General features: G+C 42.1%; 1 protein-coding gene across 7 annotated transcripts in view; it reads right to left on the bottom strand.

The window, feature by feature from the left end:
* Nucleotides 1–25,877, bottom strand: part of LOC109433308 (putative epidermal cell surface receptor) — a 177,761-nt gene that overhangs the window by 922 nt on the left and 150,962 nt on the right. For 5 of the 7 annotated variants that reach the window (XM_029873233.2, XM_019709737.3, XM_029873232.2 and 2 more), the window contains 5 exons: nt 19,112–19,319; nt 9,009–9,854; nt 8,132–8,845; nt 279–1,158; nt 41–216 (listed from right to left, as the gene is read on the bottom strand). In XM_029873233.2, the coding sequence (XP_029729093.2) occupies nt 41–216; nt 279–1,158; nt 8,132–8,845; nt 9,009–9,854; nt 19,112–19,319 (2,824 nt within the window). The remainder of the gene's footprint in view (nt 1–40; nt 217–278; nt 1,159–8,131; nt 8,846–9,008; nt 9,855–19,111; nt 19,320–25,877) is intronic. The other 2 variants (XM_019709738.3, XM_029873234.2) reach the window with 2 other exon arrangements.

Below are 25,877 nucleotides of genomic sequence, written 5' to 3'. Positions count from 1 at the left end.
TTCTAAATTTTCTTGTACTAGATCTAGAACTTATGATTACCTGTCTTGCCAGGTAACGCTGGACCGCCGGGTTTGGTGATAAAGTTCACCACATTACTCTTCTTGATACTTCCGTTTGTGAGATACATTTCCAACCATAGTCGATATCTTGTACCAGGTTTAAGATCCATGATAAGGGTTCCTGTCGTTGAATCTCGTTTCGCAACCTTGAACACACTGAAAAAATATGAACAGTTTTAGTAATCAATCATAGCTTCATAAACTATCCACCATCCTACCTGGAATCCTCCTTGCCGCTATCACTCTGATAGATGGCGCGGTAGATGTTGATATATTTGTCCTCCGGGTATGGAACACCGGACCAGCTAACTTCGACGCTGCTGGCCTTAACTTTGCTAACATTCACCACCACTTCAAAGCCATACATGTCGACACGCTGGGCCGTGGTGAACTGTAGCATTTCTCCCGCCCGCACTTCTTCACCGTGTCCAGGGAAAGGAATGAAGAATATGCCGACTTCGTATCTCGTTTGAGGTTTCAAATTTTCCAGAGTATACTCGCTGAGCGCCCGATGGATCAGTGGAGTGGCATCGTACACCATTCCATCGATTTCCTTGTATCGGAGTTGTATACCATCTACGTAGTCAAGTTCCTCGTCGTCCAACTTACGCCACGAAACCTTAGCCCATGTGGCGTTCACATCGTTTGTCTGCAGCACCGGATCTTGAATGATCTCCTTGAGGAAGTTCGTGGGTTGTCCCAGATGTGGATAGTGCAGGTCGGTGTTGATCAATGGCGGTGGTGTTATAATCCGATCCGACGGCGTACGGACATTGTAGATTTGACTAGAAGGTTGCGAGTTCACGTCGCGCAATACCAGGGTGATTTTCACTCGATATTCGGTGTTCGGTTCTAGGCCAGGAAGCTCAAATTCGAGCTGTGAAGTGGCGATCAGATCATCCGGAGGGGCAAACACCTGCGACTGCCAGGTGGTGGTATCGTTGTTTCGGGTTCGAGTGTACCGTAGCTCGACGCGACCGTGCAGGCCGACGTAAACCTGCGGAACGATGAAGATAACACGAACGGTGTTCGGGTCGATGGCATCCAACGCGAGAACCTTGAGATCCGCTTGCAGGGATGGGAAACCGAGGCCAGGTCCTGTGAAGAATGGATGTATTTGATTGTTTACATATTGAAATACGTTATATGAGATAGACGCGTGACGAGTAAGTTGAAGCAATGTAAGCTTACCAAAAGTAAACGTATTCAACCTTAATGTTCAATTTCAGTTGAAGCATGTGAGCAGGGTCGTGCAATTTCGAAAGGAAAACATGACGTACGACGACTGTAGCAAATCGTTTCCCATGCGAACAGACTGCTGTGATGCTTCATCTCTCACCCAGCAACACACTCGTTCGTTGCTGCTACAGAAACAAGTGTGTATGAAACATGGGATGATACACTTGGATTTTCGTTTCATTTATGAGTCATTGAAATACTTCAACATGCTAAAAACACTATTTAAACCACATTTTTAAATAGTGGTGCACGCCAATAGAATGATAATTATGTTTTATGAAAGAGGATAACAAATTCGACCACTTAAATCCAATTAACCGGCGCCCGTAACCATTGAGAGACTAGCGCGCACCAGCGAGACACTAATGCTCTGACGGGTGAAGCACAAGCAATGCGACCGGGTGGGAGACTACCGAGTGCTACGATGAGTGAAAAAGTTTTTTTTTAACGACCGAGTCATTAGAAAAATGTATGAAACACTTGAAGTGACTCATTCAAATGTTGCATGAAAGTGTATCATTGAAACGAAATTGTACGCCCCTGCATGTGAGTTCAAAGGCTTAATTTCAATCTGAGTTATATTGCGATTCAGTTGTTTCAAGCAAAGAGTGAAACAATTGCCATTATCAATGAGAACAATCGAGAACAACGAGTTCCTTTGAAGATTTCCATTTTAAGAATTTCTCTTTCTGGGATAACTCTAGCGGTTTTAAAGGGTTCCTTAAAGATTTCTTCTTGGGATTCTTCAAGGAATTCCTTTCGTGTTTCTCCATAAATTTATCCGGGATTTCTCCCGGTCCCGGAGTTCTTTCTGCGGATTTCTCAAGGATCTCCTTCGTCAAGATTTGTTCAGAAGTTCTATCTGGGATTTCTCTTGGAGCTCTCTTTGGGATTACTCCAGGAACTCTTAAGGGGTTCCTTCCGAATTCTACCGAGATTTCTTTAGGAATTCCTTCCAAGATTCATTTAGGAGTTTCGGGATTCGCTCAGGTATTCAATCCAAAATTCCCCCATACATTCCTTCTGAAATACTTCCAAAAGTTTCCTACAAGATTCTTTTGAGATTGCTTCAATCCAGACATTCAGAAGTTTAATTCCTGGGATTCGTAGATGGAATCACAGAAAAAATCTCCGTTGAAATTCTTAGAGAGACAACTGTAGAAACTCTCGGTGGAATCTCAGAAAGGCTCCCTAGGAAACCTTTGAAGGAAATACCGGAGAAATCCTGGCAGGAATTTTTGAAGGGATCGCAGAAGAAAGGAATTGTCGAAAGCAGGAATCCAAGATGAAACTCATTGGTGGATCAAGAAGGATCCGCTTGTGGTTCCCAGGAAAAGCTGCTTAAATCCTTGAATGAACTGCTGGGGGAATACCAGAGGAAATTATTGCGGGGACGCATTAGATTTCAACTACTACTTCTAATCCCGGGAGAAACTCAACTACTTCTAGGATTGCTTCTAGACTTCCTTTCGTAATTCCTACGGTAATTCCACCGAGAAGTTCTTCCGGGATTCCTTCAAGGACCTCTTCCGGGATTTTTTTCAGAAACTCCTTCCGGGATTTCTACGACAGTTCCATCAGGGATTACTCCAGATTTTTTTCCTGTCAGGCTCTTTCGCAATCCTTCGTGGATTTCTTCTGGAACTTCTTCCGGGATTTCTTCTGGAACACTTTTTGGGATTTTATGGGAACTTATTCCGGAAAGTTCTGCTGGAATTCTTTCAGAAACTGCTTCCAGGATTTCGTCAGGAACTCTTGCCAGGATTCATCTGGGAACTCTTTTCTAGTTTCCTGCAAGAACTCCGTGTGGAATTCCTGCAGATCCTTCTGGATTTCCTTTGGAAGATCATTCTGGATTTTTTTTTATGTTTCCATAATGGAAATCCTAAAGAAGTGTATTGGAGAGTATTTTGTAAAAGAACTATGAGACTTACAGGAATCACCACAAAAAGTCTGAAGAAATCATTAGAGGAAACCTCGGAAAGCATTCCTGAAGGAATCACAAGCAAAACTGGATCATCCCTAATTTGAGATTCCTATGGAAGAACTTCTGAACATTAGTGGTGTATCGAATGAAAAAGCTTGTTTTAGATTTGGCTGAACATTTGTTTAATCGAATTATGAGATTAAGATTCAGTATTTGACCAGAAGCCGTACATCACTACTGGAGGGGTTTTCTAGTTCTCCAGTTCTCGGGAACTGTTGGTGGGAGGACGGCTCGGAGAATTTCTAAAGAAATCCTGAGCAAAAAATCAGTAGTAGTTCTAAGAAAACACTCCTGAATATTCTGGAGGAATCCCAGAAAGATCCAAAGGAATCTTCGAGAGGTACTCTTGAACGAACTCTAAGAAATAATTCGGGTACTTCCGAGAGGAAGCCTCAGGAGAATTCCTGATAAAATCCTCAGCAGTTTCTTGAGGATAATCTTCGGTAATTTCCCGAGAAATCCCCAAAAGCAGTGAATCAAAATTCAACCGTCGCGCAACAATAATGACAATGTCGCAACCTGTATTTGTTGCGACAAACAAACCCATGCGACATAAGTTTGTCCCAACTTGAAAATAATGGGATTAACATCGTACACCACGATTTTAGAGATTTTTAAGCCTTGCATTGCGATTTTCGAACGGTAACTTCGAGTCGGTAAACACTGCAACTCTGGTGAAGCTCTATCATCCAACAGTTTCGACTTTGGGTTAGCAATAATTGACTATTCACGAGTTGAAAAGTACGCAACAAATTCAGCTTCCTTTTTGTCTGCAACAGAAAATTTCGAGATCATGTCATTATCAGTTACCAGTAGGGATAAAGAGTAATCGTCGCACTTTCTTTGTTGCTTGTTTTGTGCCTCTTTTGTCTGACAATTCTTTCACGAAAACTCTGTTGGAATTTGTCCCGGGTTTCTTCTGAAGTTTCTCCTGTAATTTCTTTAAGAAATTTCTATTAGCTTTCTTATAGAGTTTGTCCCATAGTTTGTCCCTAGATGTCTACAGATATTTAAGCTGGAATATTTCCCAAAGGTTTCCTGAAACTTCTTTTTATGTTTCACCTGATACTTCTCTTGGAGATTCTCCCGGGATTTCTCTCTGATAATTCCTTCCGATGGTGGTCCTCTAAGAGTGCCTTTTGGGATTTCTAAAGGAGCTGATAATTCTCACAAAGTTCTTTTAGTCATTTCCTTCAAAGTTTTTTTTATAGATTTTCGCGGAATTCTCTTCCCGGAACCGTTCGTACCAGAAATTGGCCCAAGATTCTGGATGCTTCTTTTGGGAAATCTTTAATAGTTGCACCCAGAGCACTCGCAAGAATTTCTCTAAGAGTTTTTCTTGGGATGTCTCCTGGGATAACTTACAAGATTCTTTGTAATAAATTTCAGGAGAGATATCGGAAGGAATCCAGTTAAAATTATGCAAAACAGACGTCTCACTCTACCCACTTCCCATCATTTCCTTTTCTAACGGACTATTCAAATATTCTGTAGTCCGCAAATCTCTCGCTGATGGCGCTCCCATCGTTTTTGCTCCTGTTTGACGTTTGCTCACTACCGCCATCTACTCAGTGGGTTTGCGAACCACAGCGTAATTAGCATTGGGCGATAATACTTCTGTGACGATGATTTTAATCGCACTTTGTTCCAAGTGATACGTCTGTTTGTCTGTGCTTTAAGAGAAATCTCGGGAAAAAACTATAAGCGAAATCTTGCGGGGAAATCCTAGAGAAATATTGAAAAACTCTCTGGAAGAAATCACTGGAAGAACTTTTGCAAACATCCCAAGAGAAACCGATGGGAAACTATGCCGAAGTCACTTATAAGAGAAATTCCCGTAGAAACTTTGGCTTAACGTCGGAAGGACCTTTGGGAGGAATCCAGCGAGAAACTCTGGAAGCATATCGGGAAACCCTCCGAAAGAAAGCCCGGGAGATACTCTGGTAGAGACTCCGTGAAAAACTCCTACAGAAATCCGAGAAACATTTCTCAGAAATCCCGAAGAAACACTGAAAAGATCTCGGGAGGAATTATTTATGAAGAAAATACGTATAAAGCTTCCGGATGGAAACTTGTAGAAAATTAAAAAAAACCTTTTATAAAATCAAAAAAGAATTCGTCGGAAAAATTCTGAAAGTAACTTAAAGGAGGAATTCTTTCTGCAACGGAGAATCATGGATAAAATTTTGAAGGCTCAACATTACTACCCCTTCAGAACAGACTTCTGTAGTAGGCTAAGATGTATCCTTATGTAGTATATGTCAGAATAAAGAACACCGCAGTAGGAACAGAAGGTATTTGTTTGTACTTCCCTACATTTCAGAAGTGGGATCGGAACCTCTTTTTGAAGCAATGGAATCTAAATTCGAAGTTACTGAAGTTCACTAGCCAAGCAGACAGTATAAGGTGAAGCGGTCGATGAATTAGGGGAATCCCACCGAAGCAGCGGAAGATGCAATTATTGGAATAATGAAGTTTGGATGAATTATCGCAAGCGAGCCTGGAATGACTCAGGACGCATTACTCTCGAGAAGTGTACGAGAGGAGTTACGAGCCAAAAGTCACTTGACCATCTCCGCCCTCTGAAGGCACAGAACTGAGCTTGGTTCCATTAATGCATATGGTTTGTTCCGTTTCACAATCCAAATCTCCTTCGCCAGAGCCATGTAGATGTTCATCTAATTCCATCCGAAGGAGATTTGGATTGTGAAAAGGAACAAACCATGTGCATTAGTGGAATCGAGTTCAGTTATGTTGCCTCCAGGGGACGGAGATGGTCAAGTGGCTCCGTAGCTTGGAGGCAAGATGCGCCCGTCTAGTGAATTGGGAGTCGTGGGTTCGATTCCCACTGAAGCACGTGGATTTCTTTTCATAATTCCATTCTCAATTTGAACACGACAAACCATTTTTCCCTTGAAGAAGGCCGCATCCAATAGCCGAAACGTCGGGTAAAATAAATTACATAGTAACGTCTAATAAATTGTATGACTGAGATAGCCGCAAATGAAAGTCAATACCAAGTTTCAGTCGCAACTATCATCGATATTTGAAAAAAAAAAAATCTCAAAAGGAATTTCAAAAGGAACGTTTAGATGTTCTTTTTTCCCTGGGCAAATTTTTAAAAGAAGTTGGAGATTTTCGGGAGTTTTATTCCTGAAAAATTTCGGGAAGTGCTTTAGGAATAATCTTTGGTATAAACCTATAGCAGAAATTTCCGAGACCAGTTTACAGAGGTCATCAGTTCAGATTTCGATTTGTTTTCCTATTTTTTTTTTGAGTCAACACGTCAACATAAAACTCAGTCATTATTATTGCTGCACAAGTTTCGAACCAAAAAATTATAATATTTCTCAAATTTCTCTTAAAGTTCAGACCAAGGTAAGTAAAAGGAAGGTAATCCAATATGTCAGATTGCACCATCCGCCATATTGGAAAACCTAACGACAGCTGGCAAGTTTGTGTTTAATTTTTTTCACTAGTGAGATGACAAACAAAAACTTTCAGCCCTAGCAACGTAGCAACCCCACAGAAACCATTCACGCTTAACTTTCTCAGCACTAAAATTGGACAAACTTCATGACACTCATAAAGTGTTTCCTACTTACACGAATTGCAAATTAGCTCGTACGCCCACTTAAGCAAATATTTTGCAATATTTTCGGCAAAGCAATCTCTTTTGGTTAAGAAATCACCATTGGATTCATAATTAACAAAAATGCGGGGGCACGAGCAAATTTAAAACCTGGGGGAATATTACTCATTTTATGAGTGCCATGGAAATATGTCAACTTTGGTTATCCGTGTTGAGAATGTTGTTGCCGATGCGGCGTAGCAACGCTTCTGTAGCGTTCTGCAGCATAAACAAACTGGCCGGCTATCACCTCCATCCCCCCGCAGTGTGCCGCACTCCCCGCATCCACTTACTACTTATACGCTAACACCTTCCTTATAAACATCTTGGTTCAGACAGTGGATTTTTGGAAAATCCTCTATTCTGCGAAATTCTCTGACTGCATATTAGCATGGGACAAACATCAGATCCTCGCTGCAGTTGACTTTTTGGATGCCATTTAGCTTAGGTCCTATATGAACTGTGCAAAATTTCAGTGTTACTGTTGCTGGGGGTGGTAATGCCTCCCACCACCCCATGCGGCAGTTCTAGTGCTGCTGATAAAACAAAAAAATGAGCCATTCATCTCAACTTTTTTTTCAAAAGCATCCAATCGTTTTGCGGTCTTCAAAGGATTGATCCGTGGTTTATTTTTTTTTTTTCGATTTGAATTGAGGAGGCAAGGGGCGACCTCTGGGATTTTTTCTCTGTAAGTGTAACATTTTTCATAGTAAATCCTATGCAAACTTTCAACCGATTGCGCTAAATTATAGTTTCATCGATTACGCTGAACTTTGCACAATTCATATGGGACCTAAATGGCATCTAAAAAGTTGACTGGAGCGAGGATTTATTTTTCTCATACAAGTGTGTCCAATGCTACTGCATATATCTTCTACTGATATTAATGTAGGTCAAGTAATTGCCCATTTCAAATATGTTATTAAAAAGAAAGGAGACAATGAACGCGAAATCTTAACTGTTTATCCCAAAGTTAAACGTATTTTAAGCCTTATGATAATTTAGTTTTAATTAGAGAACTTTAGAATAGTAGAATATAGTTATGTTGTTATGAAAAGTTTGGAGTAAATAGTGAAAGTTTAACATTCGTTTGTGAAAACAGATAATTTTGAGAACAGTACACAAGCACGACAACACGACACAAAATTAAAGATAAGAAAAGATATTAGAGAAAACACTACAGAAACTAGCATGAAAGTGTGCAAAATGGAAACCTGTTGGTGGTGACGGTGGTGATTGAGGTCTTTGGTGCGGTACGAGTCCAATGTCTAGCGGCTCACCGTACTGGTTGTAGTTGATACCGTTACCGGAGGCCGCCCCCGGATGCTGGAAGGGAATGTTCTGACCATGCAGGATGGGACCGGGATTGGGATCTGATTGGGCATGAATCTGCTGCAGAAGCTGCTCGATGCGAATGTTCGGTGGAATGTTCTGTGCGTTGCCACCGAGGGCGTTGATCAGCTGCTGCTTGTCGAGGGGATGATGAGGCACTTGGCCGCCCGGAGGAAGCGGAATCGAACCCGGTGGACCTTTCACGTGGATGTACGGGTTGTAGTCGTTGTAGCCCGGTTTGATTTCTGGACCGTAGTATCCCGGTGGGCCTGGTCGCTGAACACCAAGGGTTGCTGGTTTCTGGCCATCGCCGTACTGGCCGTAATCGCCTGGCCCAGAGGTGTCGCCGCCAGGGTAGATGTTGTTGAAATGATCCTTCTTAGAATCCTCCTTAGGATGTTTCTTATGGGGTTTCTCCTGGGGGACTTTCGGCGGTTTTCCGTCGACGGTCGGGTAGAATGGGACGGTTTGGGGGATGTCCTTTGACGTTTCCGATTCTTTCTCCGGCTTCTCTCCTTTTTCGCTTTTCGGTGTCTTTGTCGGGAGAAACTGATTGATTGTATCGGGCATAAGGAGAGGTTTAAGCACATCATTCCCTGAAAGGTATTATTAGAAAGGGGTGTTTTGATCATGACAAATGATGCGATTCGGTGCAAAAGAAGTATAAGAAGTGCTTGTGAGATATGAACACATGAGAAGTGAAAGACGGTAGTCGAAAGTGAAAGTGATTAACAAAGATTGCATTCAATAGTAACATACCGGTGATAGCTGGCTCTCCGTTGGAACACGTCCAGTGTTTACAACAATCATCATCGGGCAGCGGTGCCAGTCTCGCCATTCGAGGATTACAAGGTAGATTTGGTGGAGGTGTAGCAGGAACTGGAGGACATGCGGGTCTACATTCGACTTTGCCTGATTCGCAATAACAATGTTGGTCACATCCAGTAAGGTTACTGGGGATCTCAGACCAGTTATCGAAATTGTGACCTTTAAACACACATGTCCCATTTTCAACGCATCTCATACGTTCTGGACAGCAACGTGGCGCTATCGCACGGAACGTTGCAGGTTCAGGTTCCCATCGCAGGCAATGAGGATCTAGGACGTCCAGTCCAAAATGGGAAGGACACTCAATCTTGGCACAATGCACACCTGCGTCCGTACACAAACACAGCGAGTTGCATTCGTCGTGAAATTGTTGATTCTTTGTGTACATCTTTCCTTTGTATTCACACTGATCGATTTCTCCGCTAAACTCATGACCATGACCGGCGGTTGTCGAAGGGGCTGGAGCAGCCGTCGAAGGTGACATCATCATCATACCAGCGTTCTGCTCATGATCATCTAAAATTACGTCGCAAAACTCGCGGTTGCAACATGCATCATTAGGATCAGGCACTGTTACACAGTGTTCTGATCTAGTTTCGTTCATCGGAGGACACCGCGGTGCGCAATCCAGTTCACCTTCACTGTTGCAGGTGCATATCTTGTCGCATCCCATCTCAACTTTGGCATTCACGTCGTACGACTGGTTCCGATAGATGCAACTGGTCACAATCGCTGTTGACGTCGTTTGAATCTTGTCCGTCGATTCATCCACGTGATCTGCAAGGAACAAATTTATACAATCATTTAATTACCTTCGTTAGCCCGCATCATATTTGAAAACACCCGAAATTAGAGCAATTAAATAACGTAACATTTTTTCACACCCCGCATAATCGAACATTCCGTTCACATAACATGCCGATCAGTGCAAAAACTCCGATCCATTTCCAGATCATTTTTCGAACCAATTTCATTTGCCACATTCCCCAGGTTTTCGCACATTGCATTGGTCACCACCACCGCAGCGTGTGATGCGATGGTTTGGGGCGATTCCGCGTACGACGGACGGCAGGTTGAAGAAATCAATTTGCAATTCCAATTTTCCGATTTGTACGCGTCGTCGCCGTCATGCAAAGCCTTATTGTTTGGATTGCATTTCTGTTTGCAGTCGGGATTAGTCTCGTTTCGTAAAGAAAAGAAGCATGCAATCTGACTATTAGATAACAATCGATCATAAATCTTTCCGCTCGGACGTTCCGATGACGCTTGGTTTGGTTCGATTGTGGGGTCCATGTGGCGTTGGATAATTTGCTAAAAAAAGGCATGTGAACATCACATATGATATTCTGCTAATTACAAATTTTGAAATCTTCTGGCACCCTTCTACTTATCAAATTTATAATAGTATTGATATATCTCAGTAGGGTAAACAGTGTGCTTAGCTGGTAGTGCAGCCTGGGCACTGTTGTCCTTCCGACTTCAGCTAGATGGAGGAGGTACGCCCCGAGCGTCTGTTCACCATGGAGGTGCTGCTCAAACAGCGTCTGTTCTGGCATATAGCGGCTGAGTAAGAAATGCTACGTCACGCTCAGCTAAATCCAAGTTGGTAACCTCATCAGGACGCAACTTCAACATCGTGGTGCTGCACGCAAAAAAATCCGTTCCGATATTCGTGCACGCTCAGTCACGGCAACGGGAACAAACGGGAACTATGCATAGCAACGATAACAACAATAAGAAATGTACACCGTGAACTAGATGTCACGTTTTCTGGAACGCCCATATTGACTGCTGGAACTAGTTCCAGTTTACGGTGTGTATTTGCTTGTTCTCATATTTGCGTTTGTTTGTTCACGTTTATCAGAACTGTTTTCTGAGCGTGTGCAGGAACTTTATAGGAATGGACATAAAGTGGGCATCGAGCGGCTACCTTCTACAAAAGCTGTGGCACAACCAATGAACTGGGAACAGGATTTATTTAGTGTTGGGCAAGATGGGACAACGTGTGATTGAGTAACAGCCGATCAACCACGTTCTAATCGACGGTAAATTCTTCTCGGATAATGTCCGCACATACCGCAGTGCGAATATACATTCGGATAACTACTTTAGTCGCTGTATGCATGCGCTCAAAACTTTCGACAGTTATTATCACGTGTCGAAATCAAACGCCGCGGCTCAACATAGAGTAGCTGCGTAACGTAGAAGTGGCTCAAGACTACGCGCAGCATCTAGCAGTGGCCCTATCAACGGAAGAGCAGCTTGGCGCAGCTACACTTGAAAATGGCTGGAGAGACATCTGATCCGCCTCGGCTACAGCACTAGGCTTCACGACTCCGAACCACAGAAACGACTGGTACGATGGCGAATGTGAACAGTTGAAAAACGAGAAAAATGCAGCATGGGCGAAAATACTGCAACACCGTACGAGAGCGAATGAGACACGTTATAGACAGGCGCGGTTATCAGCCTTCCGGAGGAAGCAGCGCCAGCAGGTAGAACATGATCACGAAGCGATGGAAGAGCTGTACCGCGCTAAGGACACACGGAAATTCTACGATAAGTTGAACCGCTTGCGCAGAGGCTTTGTTCCACAAGCCGACATGTCTCGAGACAAGCATTGGGCAAATCTGGCTGAGACATCGATTTTTGTGAATCGATTCAAATTGTATCAGCAGAATCGATTCACCGATTTAATCGATGTTTTCACATCGATTCGATATTATAAAATAATACAAAACTATAAAATAATTCGTTTGCTGCATGTAGCTCAAGTTCATGGTATGTTTTTTTTTGTCTAAATAAATTCAATATCAAAATTTGAGATTGCACATCAAACACTTTGCGAATCCGATTTGAAAATGGATATAACGTTAAGACAGTGCATTCTGAAAAAAAAATGATATTAATAATTTTGAATCGAAAGAAAAATCCTGAGATTCCCCAGAACTTCTTAGATGTATTCCCGTATAGTACTGGTATAAATTCCCGCAGACTGCTAAGGGGCGATTTCTTCACCCTGGCTTAAGCATTAAACCAGGTTTAACTATATGCACACTTAGTTTTTATTACCGAGTTCGGTAATTTTTTGACGAGATTAAAACTGCTGAGCACCGAGCTCGTTCAGCAAAAATGCATTGTTTATCTTTTCCATACGATTTTGACAGTTGTTTTATTGAACCTCAGTAAAATCGATTACCGAAACTACCGAGATCGTACTGCTGTTATAATCTCGTCAAAAAAGTACCGAACAGGCAATTCAGAAATAAGTGTGTGGGTAAGCCTGGCTTACCAGTTAAGCCGAGGTGAAGAAATCGTCCCTAAGAGAAACTCCTCCAGAATCCTTAAAGAGCTTCCTTAAGAATTCTGAAAGGAGTTACTCTAGAATTTTGAGGGAGATTTCTTCAGAATGCTGAAAATACACCAAAATCCTGAGCGACATTATCTAGAAAAAAAAAACAAGACTCTTCCGGTATCTTGGTAGGGATTCTCTCTGAGTTTTTAAAGGATTTTCACAGAATCCTGAGAGAGATTACCCGAGATGGATTGTCTCAGAATCTCGAGAGGAATTCTCCCAGAATCCTGTGATAGATTATCTCAAAATCCTACGATAAGGTTTCCCTTGGGATTCTCCCAAAATTTTCCAGAATCCTAAGAGGGATAATCCCAGAATCCTTAGATAAATTATCCCCGAATTCTGAGAGGAATTCCAAAAGGGGCTCTTCCACATTCTTGAGATTAATTCATCTAGAATACTGAGAGAGATTCTCACAAAAAAGATGTTCGGATTCCTAGGATAGTTCCCCAAGAAACTTACAAGAAATGACCCTGAATGCTGAAAAGGGTTGCTTAGAACCCTAAGAAGGATTACTCCAGAATCCCGAGAAAGGTTCCCTCAAAGTACTGGGCGGGATTGCCAAAGAAACCTGAGATATACTCTCACAGAGTTCTGGGAGATAGGACCCCAGAATCTTGAGAAGAATTCCTCCAGAATCATTTTAAGTATTCTCCCAGAATTTCCAAAACATCCTGGGTGGAATCCATTAGAATGCTGAGAATATTTCTGCCAGAATCCCGAAAGGTATTCCTCAGAATTCTACGAGTGATTCCTCAGCATCTTGAGAGGGATCATAAGAGGGGTAATTCCAGATTCTCCAGAGAAATATATCTAAAAACCTAAGAGAGACTTTTCCGAAAATCTGATAAGGATTATCCCTGGAAGAGAATACGAAAACTTCTAGAATGGACTTCCTCAGCATCCTCAGAGGGGTTCTCTGGAATTCTGAGAGGAATTCTAACATAAAACAAAAAATTACCGCAGATTCCTTAAAGACATTACCCTAGAATCTTTTAAAGGACTCCCCCAAACTTCCGAAGGGATTGTCCCAGATCTCTGAGAGTGATTTCTTTAGAATTTAGCATTAAGAATACTTTTAACTATTACAACAGAATCTCAAGAAAATTTCCCCATAATCTTGTCAAGGATTTTCCCTGATTACTAAGAGGGATTCTCCCAGAACTCTGAAAGGGCGAGCAACTGTTCCAGAACACAGAAAACAGAATTCTACTGGGATTCTCGTAAAATACTGAGAAGGATTTCTTTTTAAATCTATGCGAGGGATTCTCCAAAATCCAAATTTGTCTAGAGAATTCTGCCCAGAATCTCGTGAGAGATTCTTCATTAATTAATAATTCTGAAAGAAATTGCCCTAGAATCTTGAAAAATAAAACCACATAATCCCAAGGATTTCTCCAGAATCATGAGACAAGTTCTCCAGAATCTTGAAAGAAATATGCCCAGAATCCTGATGGGGATTACCCCAGAAATTCCAAATTTTCTGAGAATCTGGGGAAGAGTACCCGCCGAATACTTAGTGATATTCCCCCAGAATCCTAAAAGGATCTTACGCAGAATCCTGAGAAGGATTCTAGTGATCCTGTGTGGGATTTCTCCAGAATCCTAAGAAATATTCCCCAGAGACCTTATCCCAGAAAAGAGAGAAAAACTTTTCAAATAGGAATTCTCTCTGAATTCTATAAAGGATTTAGGGGCTGTCCATAAACCACGTGGTCATTTTTTTGGGACTTTTCAACCCCTCCCCCCCTCCCGCGTGGTCATACAAAAAAATTTATTTGTCCATACAAAATGGTCATTGGCCGAACCCCCCCTAATGACCACGTGGTTTATGGACAGCCCCTTACCTAGAATTCTGGGGGAGATTTCTCCAGTTGTCTGACAAGGATTCTCTCAGAATCTTTAGAAGAATTCTTCCAGAATCCTGAGGGATTTCTTCAGATACCCGAGATGGATTCTCCCGAAAGAAGAGAAATTTTTCCTCGGGATTCTCTCAGAATGCTTAGACGGATATCCCCAGAACTCCCTGACAAATTCTTCCAGAATCATGAGAGGGATTCTCTTAGAATTATGAGAGAAATTCTCCTGCAGTATTGAAAGACATCCCATTAGAATCCCCAGATATTGCCCCATAACCCTGAGAGGGATCCTAAGATTCCTATCCTACATTCGTCTATAATTCTGAGAGGCATTCTCAAAGAAAGGTTAGGAGATATTTCATATTTTTGAATCGAAAGAAAAATCGAATGTAAAAAATCGATTCGGTCGATTTTGTGGGGCCTCAATATCGATTAAAAAAATCGATAAATCGGAACAAAAACATCGATGTTACGAACATCGATTCAAAATTGCCCAACGCTACTCGAGACAATCACGGGAATCTTCTCACAAGTGAACGTGAGGTGGTCAAGAAATGGCAGCAGCATTACGATGAGCACTCTAATGGCGACGTTTCAAGCACCAAAGGTGGCGTGGTAACAGATCTAGGAGTACGAGCGCAGGACGAAAGATTTAAAAAAAAGACACGGACACGTTCAATGCTTCCAGTGAGCTTTTCGCTCTTTGAAGGAAGCACGACACTAGACAACGGACTAGCATGCAACGCCCAGTGGCACAGCCGAAAACTTTTCCTGACAGCTGCGGCGGGAATCGAACCCGCGCTCCTCAGCACGATGCGACAAAGAGCTTGGTGACCCTAGCCGCATGACCACGGAGCCGCATTTCCATTCCCTAACCTCCAAGAGATTGAGGGGGAGGATAGCCGGTTGAAAAACAACAAAGCCGCTGGAGCAGATCAACTACCACGAGCTTCTAAAATACGGTGGAGAAGCACTGGTGAGTGCACAACACTGGGTCATTTCCAAGATTTGGGAGGAGGAAGTATCACCGGAGGAATGGATGGAAGGTATCGTGTATCCCATATACAAAAAGACAACAAGTTGGACTGCGGGATCAGCGTGCGATCGTAGTGTGAGCGCTGCCTACAAGATACTCTCTCAAATATTGTGCCACCGTTTATCACCGATTGCAAAAGAGTTCGTGGGGCAATATTAGGCTGGATTTATGGGTGAACGCGGTACAACGGACCAGATGTTCGCCATCCGCCAGGTGTTGCAGAAATGCCGCGAATACAACGTGCCGACACATCACTTGTCCATCGATTTTAAATCGGCGTATGATACAATTGAACGAGACCAGCTATGACAGATTATGCACAAATACTGATGAACTAATACGATTGATCAAGGCGACGATGAATCGAGTGATGTGCGTAGTTCGAGTATCAGGGACACTCTCCAGCCCCTTCGAATCTGGCAGAGGGTTACGGCAAGGTGATGGTCTTTCGTGCTTGCTGTTCGACATTGCGTTAGAGGGTGTAATAAGGAGAGCGGGGATTAACACGAGTGGTACGATTTTCACGAAGTCCGTTCAGCTGCTTGGTTTTGCTGATGATATTGATATTATTGCTCGTAAATTTGAGACGATAGCGGAAACGTACATCCGACTAAAGAGTGAAGCCAGGCGAATCGGATTAGTCATTAATGTGTCGAAGACAAAGTACATGATGGCAAAGGGCTCCGGGGAGGAATCACCGCGCCCGCCACCCCGAATTTCTATCGACGGTGATGAAATCGAGGCGGTTGAAGAATTCGTGTACTTGGGCTCACTGGTGACCGCCCACAACGACTCCAGCAGAGAAATTCAGAGACGCATTGTGGCAGGAAATCGAGCTTACGTTGAACTCCGCAGAACTCTACGATCGAAAAAAGTTCGCCGACGGCCGTCACACGAAGAATCATCTGCAAAACGCTAATTTGACCGGTAGTCATCTATGGGCACGAAACATGATCTATACGTGCGGAGGACCAACGCGCCCTTGAAGTTTTCGAGCAGAAGGTGTTGCGGACCGTCTACGGGAGGAGTGCAAATGGAAGATGGGAATTGGAGAAGGCGAATGAACCACGTACTGCATTAGCTTCTGAGAGAACCAGCCATCGTCCACACCGCGAAAATCGGAAGGCTACGGTCACGTCACCAGGATGTCGGATAGCAACCTGATTTAAATGGCTCTCGAGAGCCATCCAACCGATACGTAGTTGCTCAGCTAGCTAGGTGGGTCGATCAAGTGGAGGACGTTTTGCGGACCCTTCGCAGTGTGCGAAACTGAAGACTCATAGCCATGGACCGAGTAGCATGGAGATGACTCCTACGCAGGGGCGTACAATTTCGTTTCAATGATACACTTTCATGCAGCATTTGAATGAGTCACTTCAACCGTTTCATACATTTTTCTAATCACTCTGTTCGTTTTAAAAACTTTTCCGCTCATCGTAGCACTCGGTAGTCTCCCACCCGGTCGCATTGCTTGTGCTTCACACGTCAGAGCATTAGTGTCTCACTGGTGCGCGCTAGTCTCTCAATGGTTACAGGCGCCGATTAATTCTGGAGCTCGATTTGAATAGGTCGTATGTGCTTTTGTCGATTAAAAATTCGATCAGTTGGATTCGCTTATTACAGCGAAAACCGTTGAAATTGAGCAAAGTTTATACATACAGCAGAATCCTCACAAAACAGGCTTTCTGTTCCATCATTAAAAGTTTGCAAAATATCTGCCATATTGCTACAATGACTAAAATAAACTGATCGAATTTTATATCGACAAAAGCACATACGACCTATTCAAATCGAGCTCCAGAATTGGATTTAAGTGGTCGAATTTGTTATCCTCTTTCATAAAACATAATGGTCCACTGCACGAATTTATTCTGGCCTGCTTACTCTCACACGAAATTTGACGTTTGAGCGGTGTCGGCACCTCTCAAACGTCAAATTTCGTGTGAGAGTAAGCAGGCCAGAATAAATTCGTGCAGTGGACCATTATCATTCTATTGGCGTGCACCACTATTGAAAAATGCGGTTTAAATAGTGTTTTTAGCATGTTGAAGTATTTCAATGACTCATAAATGAAACGAAAATCCAAGTGTATCATTCCATGTTTCATACACACTTGTTTCTGTTGCAGCAGCGAACGAGTGTATTGCTGAGTGAGAGATGAAGCATCACAGCAGTCCGTTCGTATGGGAAACGATTTGCTACGTCTGTCGTACGTCATGTTTTCCTTTCGAAATTGCACGACCCTGCTCCTACGTACAGCAGAGGACACTCAGGCCTTAGTCCGACCTTTAAGCAAGTAACATTAGCTGACTATCACCAAAAGTTGGACGACCGGATAAGTGATCAACGAGAGCGATAATTTCAACACACTGTGGGAGTCTCTCCATGGAGCGATGAGGCAGCGTGGGAGGTGATAGGCACTGCTCAAAGACAACCTAGGAATGGGTGGTTTGACGAAGAGTGCCAGACAGTAACGGACGAGAAGAGTGTTGCCAGAAGCCGGATGCTGGTGTCACGGACTTGCAGAGCAGAGAGCACCGCAAAAAGAAAAGAGAGCATGAGGACGTAGGAGAGTATGGAACAGAATGATGTGCGGAGGTTTGACGAAGCCATCAATGTAAGAGCAACAGACAGAAATCGAAACGACGACGACGGGCAGGCTGTGAAATCGTCAACACATTAGAGTACTGAAGACAACAAGGCACGCCATGTCCGAACCAGCAGATTATGAAACTTGAATGTACAGCGGGTTTCTCTCCACCAAACATCACTATTCAAGCTATATTTTCATTTGCAGAAGGTTTCAAAATATTCTGTCGGTGAAAATTTTTCCATACATTTTGTATGGGAGAGAAATTGGCCGAAAATGAGAATTTCATGCAAATTAGTATGAAAAATAGCTAAAAAGTTGAAAAAATCAAATTTTCCCCGATGAAATATTTTAAAAGCTTCTGCATATGATAATATAGCATGAATTCTGACATTCTGTGGAAAGAAACCCGATGTACATTCAATTTTAATAATCTGCTAGTTCAGACATAGCGTGCAAGGTTGTTGGAAGGACGAACTCCCGGCCGGGTTTCTCAAGAACGGTAGTGAACAGCTGCATCAACTCTTACACCTTATTTCATTGAAGATGTGGAAAGAGGAAGAACTGCAAGCTAGCTGGTAGGATGGTCTCATTTGCCCTCTCTACAAGAAAGAGCATTGACTTGAGTGTGTGAGCTATAGTGGAATAACACTTCTTAATTTAGCATACAACATTATGTCTGGAATTCTGTTTAACAGGCTGAGGCCGATTGAGGAGTCCTTCGTCGGCGGGGTGAGGGTTAATCAATGATGGATCAGATGTTCACCCTGCGGCAGATTCTCGATACATTTCGGGAGAGCAATGCTTAGACCCATTATCTATTTATTATTTTAAGGCGGCATGCAATTTAGTAAAAAGTAACGAGTTATATGGAATGGCAAATTATACTTCAATGCACTGTGACAGCGTTACTTTCCCTCTTTCTCTCCTATTGGGTATCAATCACGGCTAATGTAGGTTCATGTACAACTACAAAGATCAGGGATAAGGAATAGTCCATGCATTGAACGTAAAACGTCTGTATTATGTGTACAAATTTCAATATTTTAAAAACCCTTCATAAAAAAATCGTCCCAACATTAAATCCTCAAATATAGAAAAAAAAATATAGAACAAGAATGCCTTAGCCAACAATCTTCAAACCTCAGCTCAGCGCACCAAGCCATCCCCAGACAGACGACATCCATCACTCACCTGACCGTCCATCAGTTAGCCGCTGCGAGGGACACACCAGGGTGGCACAGCAATCGTCCGTTTTGGAGGGGCTCTCGTAGCATCCGGCCTCCGGTAGCGTTTTTCCACGTTTGATAAACGGCCTTGCACAACGTGGCTCGCAGCGCCATTTACCGTCCTCCTCGCAGGTGCATCGCTCGTCGCAGCCCCGGTCCACGGTTTGGTTCGTCTGAAACGAGCAAAAAAGTGAATGTTTTAGCGACACTTCGAGCATGAGCATGGTGTACAACACGCTGCGCTGTGATAGGCTATGTTGTTTGTATTAGATGTTGATGATGCTGATGGGGTTGCTGTCTACCGTACACGCAGACGACGACGAGTTCAGGTGAACGGTGGTAGGTAGGTGGCATCTGTTTGCGAATTGCCGATCACCGTGTCGCAGTGAATGTGCTTTCCACTCATAAATCTGGTGAAGAGCTTCGCAGCAGATCAAACTGTTAGATAGTAAAATTTCGTTTTTATGCATAGCTCTATTTGGAAGGGTTTGAAGCATGGAAACATAAGTGACATGAAAAACAACTCCGAGAACAATTTCTTTAAATTCCTCATTCCTGTTACTCCCTTTTCATGCTTCTTCAAAAATAAACCAAAGCACTTAAAGATACAAACGATTAAAGCTTGAGTCGAAAATAAAAGCCCAAATGTTCCCACGCCCGATTTGAAGTTTTTAACGCAGTTATGTTACGAGTTACAAAGCTTGGAATTCGCCCATCATTTGAACTTCGAACGAGTTACAATAAAGTTTGTTTTTCCCAGAACGCTATATTTCTTGCTCGGCTTAAATGTCAATGTCACTTAAATTGTATGGTAGTTGAAGTTTCGAAATAATAAGCACTGCTTGCTACCATCATTTTCACAGTTTACCATGTAGATTACTTACGCCCCTTTGATTCTGCGTCACTCATTTGAAATATATCACGAATGTTCCTAACATTCCATGCATGGAATGTCAACAGTTTATAGAAGCACGTTTTGCTCGATGTGGCATGGCTAGTGATATTTTCACATTTTTATTTATTTAAACATTTGAACACACCATCTCTACACACACAGTTAGAGCAACAGTTATTATAGTTATCGCCTGTATTAGTTTTGAAAAAAAATGACAAACTATTTTTGCCTTTCTCGTACACTAAGCGTTCCGAAAAGGCTATATGTTCACTCCAAAAATGACTTTTTGATAGAAGGCCCGGAGAGTCGAGTTACATATACCAAACAACTCAGCTCGTCGAGTAGAGATGATGTCTGTTTGTGTGTATGTATGTATGTTTGTATGTGCACAAACAAACTTACGTCACTTTTTGGCAGTAAATCTCAACCGATTTTAATGACCGATGGTTCATTCGACGGGAAATCTGGTCCCACCAAACCAGGGCATTTTCGATAACCTGCTGAACAGTAAGCAGAAAAATATTCGCAGACCATAACTGAAGCGGTAGTATTCCGGAACCGGTTCCGGGTGTCCCGCCGGAAGTGGCCAAATATAAAAGTAAACCAAACCTATGCATGCGAACCATCAAATCACGGCTTTTCCGATAACCTGATGAACGGTAAGAAGGGAAACAGTCTCAGACCATATTTACATCGGCAGTGTTCCGGAACGGGCTCCGGGTGATCCGCCGGAATTGTAAATGTAAAAATGAACCAAACCCATGCATGCGACATATCAAATAGCAGCTTTTTGGAAAAGCTAATGAAAGGTTAGTAAGAAAATAGTCTCAGAACATATTTTGGTCAACTGGTAGTGTTTGGGAACCAGCTCCGGGTGTCCCACCGGAATTGGCCAATTGTAATTTGAAACAACCGGCAGTGTTCCAGAATTGGTTCCGGGTGTACACCAGAAAGTGTCCAAATTGAAACATAGGCCAAACCCGTGCATGCGGCATGTCAAATAGCTGCTTTTTTGATAGCAAAATGAAAAGAAAATAGTCTCAGGCAGTATTTGAGACAACCGGCAGTGTTTTGGATCCAGTTCCGGGTGTTCCACCGAAAGTGACGAAATGTAAAAGTAAACCAAACCCATGCGACACATCAAACCAAGGCTTTTTTGATAACCTGATGAACGGTTTGCAAGAAAATAGGCTCAGACTACAATAGTGACTAGTTCACTATTGTTCACTAGTTCACAGATCACAATAGACTGACTCAGACACAATACCGCTAGTGTTGTAGGACCAGCGTTGGGTGGCTCGTCGGAACAAAATCTGTAAAAAACTAATTATCAAATAACACCTTTTCAGATTTCTGAGATTAAACTGTACCTACAGTAGGATGGTTCAAAGAATTAAAATTCAATCGCAACAACTCCAAACAAAGTTTTTTCAATCCTCTTTTGCGTCTAAAATAATTGAGTAAAATTTTGATGCGACTAGTTGCACCCTCGCGCTCTGTAATGTAGTTGAAATTTGAATGGGATTGAGTATGGGGAATTTCACTTGCTGTGCATAAAAAAACTTTGTCCAAGGCCGCAAAGTGATCTGCCTCTAGTGATAGTGAAAATGGTCATGCAATCAACTAAGAGGTCTGATATTTTTCAGCTCTGCCTATGCGTTGAACTTGGAATTTGTCAAGAATTTGTGCCTTCAATAAGTTTACCAAATCGATGATGGTTTTGGGAAAATAAATCTTGCTTTCAGGAACACTTTGACTTCAGTCGATGAAAAGATCATGAGTACATATTCGACGAGAACGGCACTACCACCACTAGGTGGATAAATCTGGTTTTTTTTATTACAAATGAAACTTTCTCTTGCTTGAAAACATTGTTTTTTTTTATTTAAGATGGAGTCATGGGCCATGTATTTTTTTCGCTCCTTCAATATTTTCTGGGTTTTTAAAGGGGGGGTTAGGGTAAAAGCACTTGACTTCGCCACTGCTCTAGTCTACGCGCCTTTCATACAAATTCCATTTTTTATGTATAAAGTGGCGAAGATTAGTGCAGAAATTTAGGGGGGCGAAGTATAGTGTTTTTACCCTATATAAAACAAAATAAATATTTGCATCAGCCTAATGAAGCGCGCTAAATTAACGAAATCAGCCACAGTGCATCGTGAAGAAATAAATTTTAGAATGAACATGAATTGTATTCTTCCAAACTGGCCAAAGCCATGCATGATCATTACATTTCTCAGCTTACTGAAATGATCTTGTAACCTTCTACAACAATGTTGCAAAATTGAAATTACCGCAGCTTTATTGAGAAGACTTAATCTCCTTCATCATTAGAAGAGTGGTTGTCCATGGTTCCTCATGACTCGTCTGCTACCATACGCAGATTGAGCCATAACTTGCCTAGATTTGGAAGATGAATCGCTCTCATCCCTGCACCAGCAACCAACCCCAACAGCAGCGGTTGCAACTTACGACGAGATCAGCATCGGACGCAGCAGCAGTTCGAGTTCCTTTCAATTCAATTCAAATCACCATAGGCATTCCAATTTGTGTTCATTATTGTATTATGTTCGACGACGATCGTACTAGTAACCTTTTCTTTTTCTTGCCGTTTGTATCTTCTGCTATTTGTTCCGCACCGAAGATCTTATTGCCCCTCTGAGTCAACTGAGACCAGAGAGAAGACTTCATGAGCTTATTACCACATTGCCAAGTATTGCGCGAGCGCGTAACAGTTCGATTGAAGAGGTACGCAAATTGCGAAATTTCCAATTTAACGATTGATGTGCTATCGCTACCCCGGGTTCGTCAAAGTATCAGTAGCAAGGTTAAAATTAAAAAAAAATGAAGCTTTTGTTGATGATTGGTTTTAATTCCGTTGTTCAATACAATCACTGCAATAGTCATTTTTACGACATGGTGCCAATATTCCAACGTCGCTGTCGCGACAATGACTAATACTTCATGGTATGGAAACAGCGTGGTTTGCATGCAAATGAGCAAATGCAAATATCGATGTCTCGCGAGGTGACATGCATATAAAAGAAAGAATCTCACATCTAGTGAAAAACATGGTTGATTGTTTGGGCATCGTCGCCAAAGCATTCTTCTTGTTGGAGTTTCATGATGTAATGTTCAATCATCAAAGGGGTGGCCAAAATGTTTGGGATAGACAACTTCTTTTTCTCACTCAAAAAAGATCAACATGCTGTAAATTTTCATAGAGTGCATCAAAAATTCTCAAATTTTGACTGTTTGTCAACCTATTGGTACAAATTTGGGCTCGATTGGTTAATTTTTCGCGAAGCTAGAGCTGTTTTCGTAAAACACTATTTTTTAGAGAACTAATTTTGGAGCTGTCATATCTCGGAGACCAGTGAACCGAATTGAATGAAATTTTCAGCGATTATCAACAATATATTACTGCTTGAAAATTACTCAAAACATTGGTACTTTTCAAATGTTAAAAAAAGTTATGATGATTTGACATTTTCACCTATATAGAAGAAAATGACAACCTAGAACATCCTGAACACCATGAAGTTTAGAGAAACGAAATAATTTACATACCAGTTGTTCTCAAAGCTGAACTTGGATATGGGTTACGTTCATATGTATTCATGTAAACTTTTTCAAGAATATCAAAAGGTGTTTTTTAATTCGGGGATGTTCTAGGTGTTCCAAACTGTCCTCTAGTAAAGTCCTTCAAATCTACAAGAATAATGTTATGTGTTTTCACCATTAACAATAGCATTGCATAATCTGCTGGGATCCGCGAAGCTCTTGAAATCTACAATGTCTTTTATAGACACTATAGGGATATTTCAGGTCAGCCAAACTACTTTGGAGTCCAGAACTTCAGGTCTACACTCGTAGCAGTAGCCATATTTGTTATACTGCGTAACGTTGCATAATCTACCGCGGTTACTGGACCAATCTGACTCTGCTTGATTTTATTAGAAACATTTGGTACATCCAGGGTCGTCCAAACTGTTCTACAATAAAGTCCTGCAAATCTTCAAAAATAACTTTATGTGCTTTCACCATAAATAATGGCATTGCAAAATCTACTAGTGATATTCGTGAAAAAAAAAATCCCAAAACTCAATGAATGAAATATGAAGGACTGACGCGAGAAAGGCGTGATAAAATTGGCACATTACTGTATTCCAGGAAGGCCAAACTACCTTGGAGTTCAGAACTTGAGGTTTACACTCATAACAGTAGCCATAGGGGCTGTCCATAAACCACGTGGTCATTGGGGGGGGGGGGGGGGGGATTCGGCCAATGACCACTTTGTATGGACAAATAAAAAAAATGTATGGACTAATGACCACGCAGGGGTGGGGGGGGGGTGGTGGTTTGAAAAGTCCCAAAAAAATGACCACGTGGTTTATGGACAGCCCCATATCTGCTATACTGAATAACGTTGCCTATTTAACCGAACTATCAAAGTAGCTCAAGGAATAATATGCGTTGTTATATATTTTTGGGATATTATGGAGCTTAATTGATAAAAACAACTACGGTAACATGAAGTGACTTCGTTTTAGATAGTAACGTTACACAACCAAATAGGATCCATGAACTTTATTTCTATACTTTATATCTATACTTGCCTGCTACACCGAATAATGATAGATAATGAACCATATTTGCTCAAAGACTAGTAGGCATTGGTCTGTACCTTTGAAACATTTAAGGTTGTTCAAACTTTTATGAAACACATTTTATGAAATCTGCATTCGTTATAGGGTAGCGAACCACTTGGGCAGCGGCCGGTAATTTGGGCACTCTTCGCTATAACTCAGTCAATTCCAAACGAATTGACTTGAAATTTTGTACACGGCTAGATACTCAGGCTTATTCTGCGCGGCGTGTGAGGTGAGACGGACGGTTTCGTCTCACGTGACGTGAGACGACTAATGTAAATCAAATGGGGCGAATCGACTTTTGTCACGTCATTCGACTCGTCTCACCTCACACGCCGCGCAGAATAAGCCTGACTATACGTATCTCATCGCGTTCCAAAAATTGTGTCAATTGATTCAGAATTGGCTGAGTTATAGCAGAAAAGTGTCCAAAATAAGACCCCTGATGGTTCCACTTCCCTAGTCATTTTTTGTGCTATAAAACGTCACGTTACCTAGTAGAACCCTCCCAGATCTGTAAACATCTGTGAAACACAGAGCCATTCCAAAATACCTTTTTGATATTTCAGAATTACTAAATATCTCTACAAATAAGAACTTCCTACGAAGAAGACGATACGACTCTTGAAAATTTGTAAGGAGGATCCTGCTAGGGGTCCTTAAATTCCTGGTTTTAGCGCCAGACGACGACGTCGTCTACCAAGAGTTCCAGATTCAAAGTGCCCAGCTAGCAACGTCAGTGCCCACCAACAGGATCCACCTCCAATTCCTACCCACCAAATACTCCGTAGTCCCAAAATCCAAAGTCCTATATTCCCAAAAACTTTCCACTTCCAATTCAATTTTAGGTAATTCTCTGAATTATATAAGGTTAAGAAGATGATCTAGTAGCAGAGAGAAAAGTTTATTGAAGGAGTAAAACGATACGTAAAAATAAGTCGATCGATTTCAACGATTAAAATTCATCGTATTTTCCTCTCATAAAAAACGTCTACAATGCCCTGACCTTCCTCCTATTAGAGCTAGCTGGCTACTGAGCGGCTATCGGCAGTTCTCCCGGAGCTTACGCTGGCCAACGGTACCGAACCTCTCCGATAGTCTCTCACTCCCTAGCTGTGACGTCACTACCCTGTTCGTGTGTCTTCCGTGAGTCGTTCTAACCCCCTGATCTGCGTTCTTCCCCT

Source organism: Aedes albopictus, chromosome 3, assembly GCF_035046485.1.
Source record: "Aedes albopictus strain Foshan chromosome 3, AalbF5, whole genome shotgun sequence".
NCBI lineage: Eukaryota > Metazoa > Arthropoda > Insecta > Diptera > Culicidae > Aedes > Aedes albopictus.
This window is presented reverse-complemented; position numbering and strand designations above follow the sequence as displayed.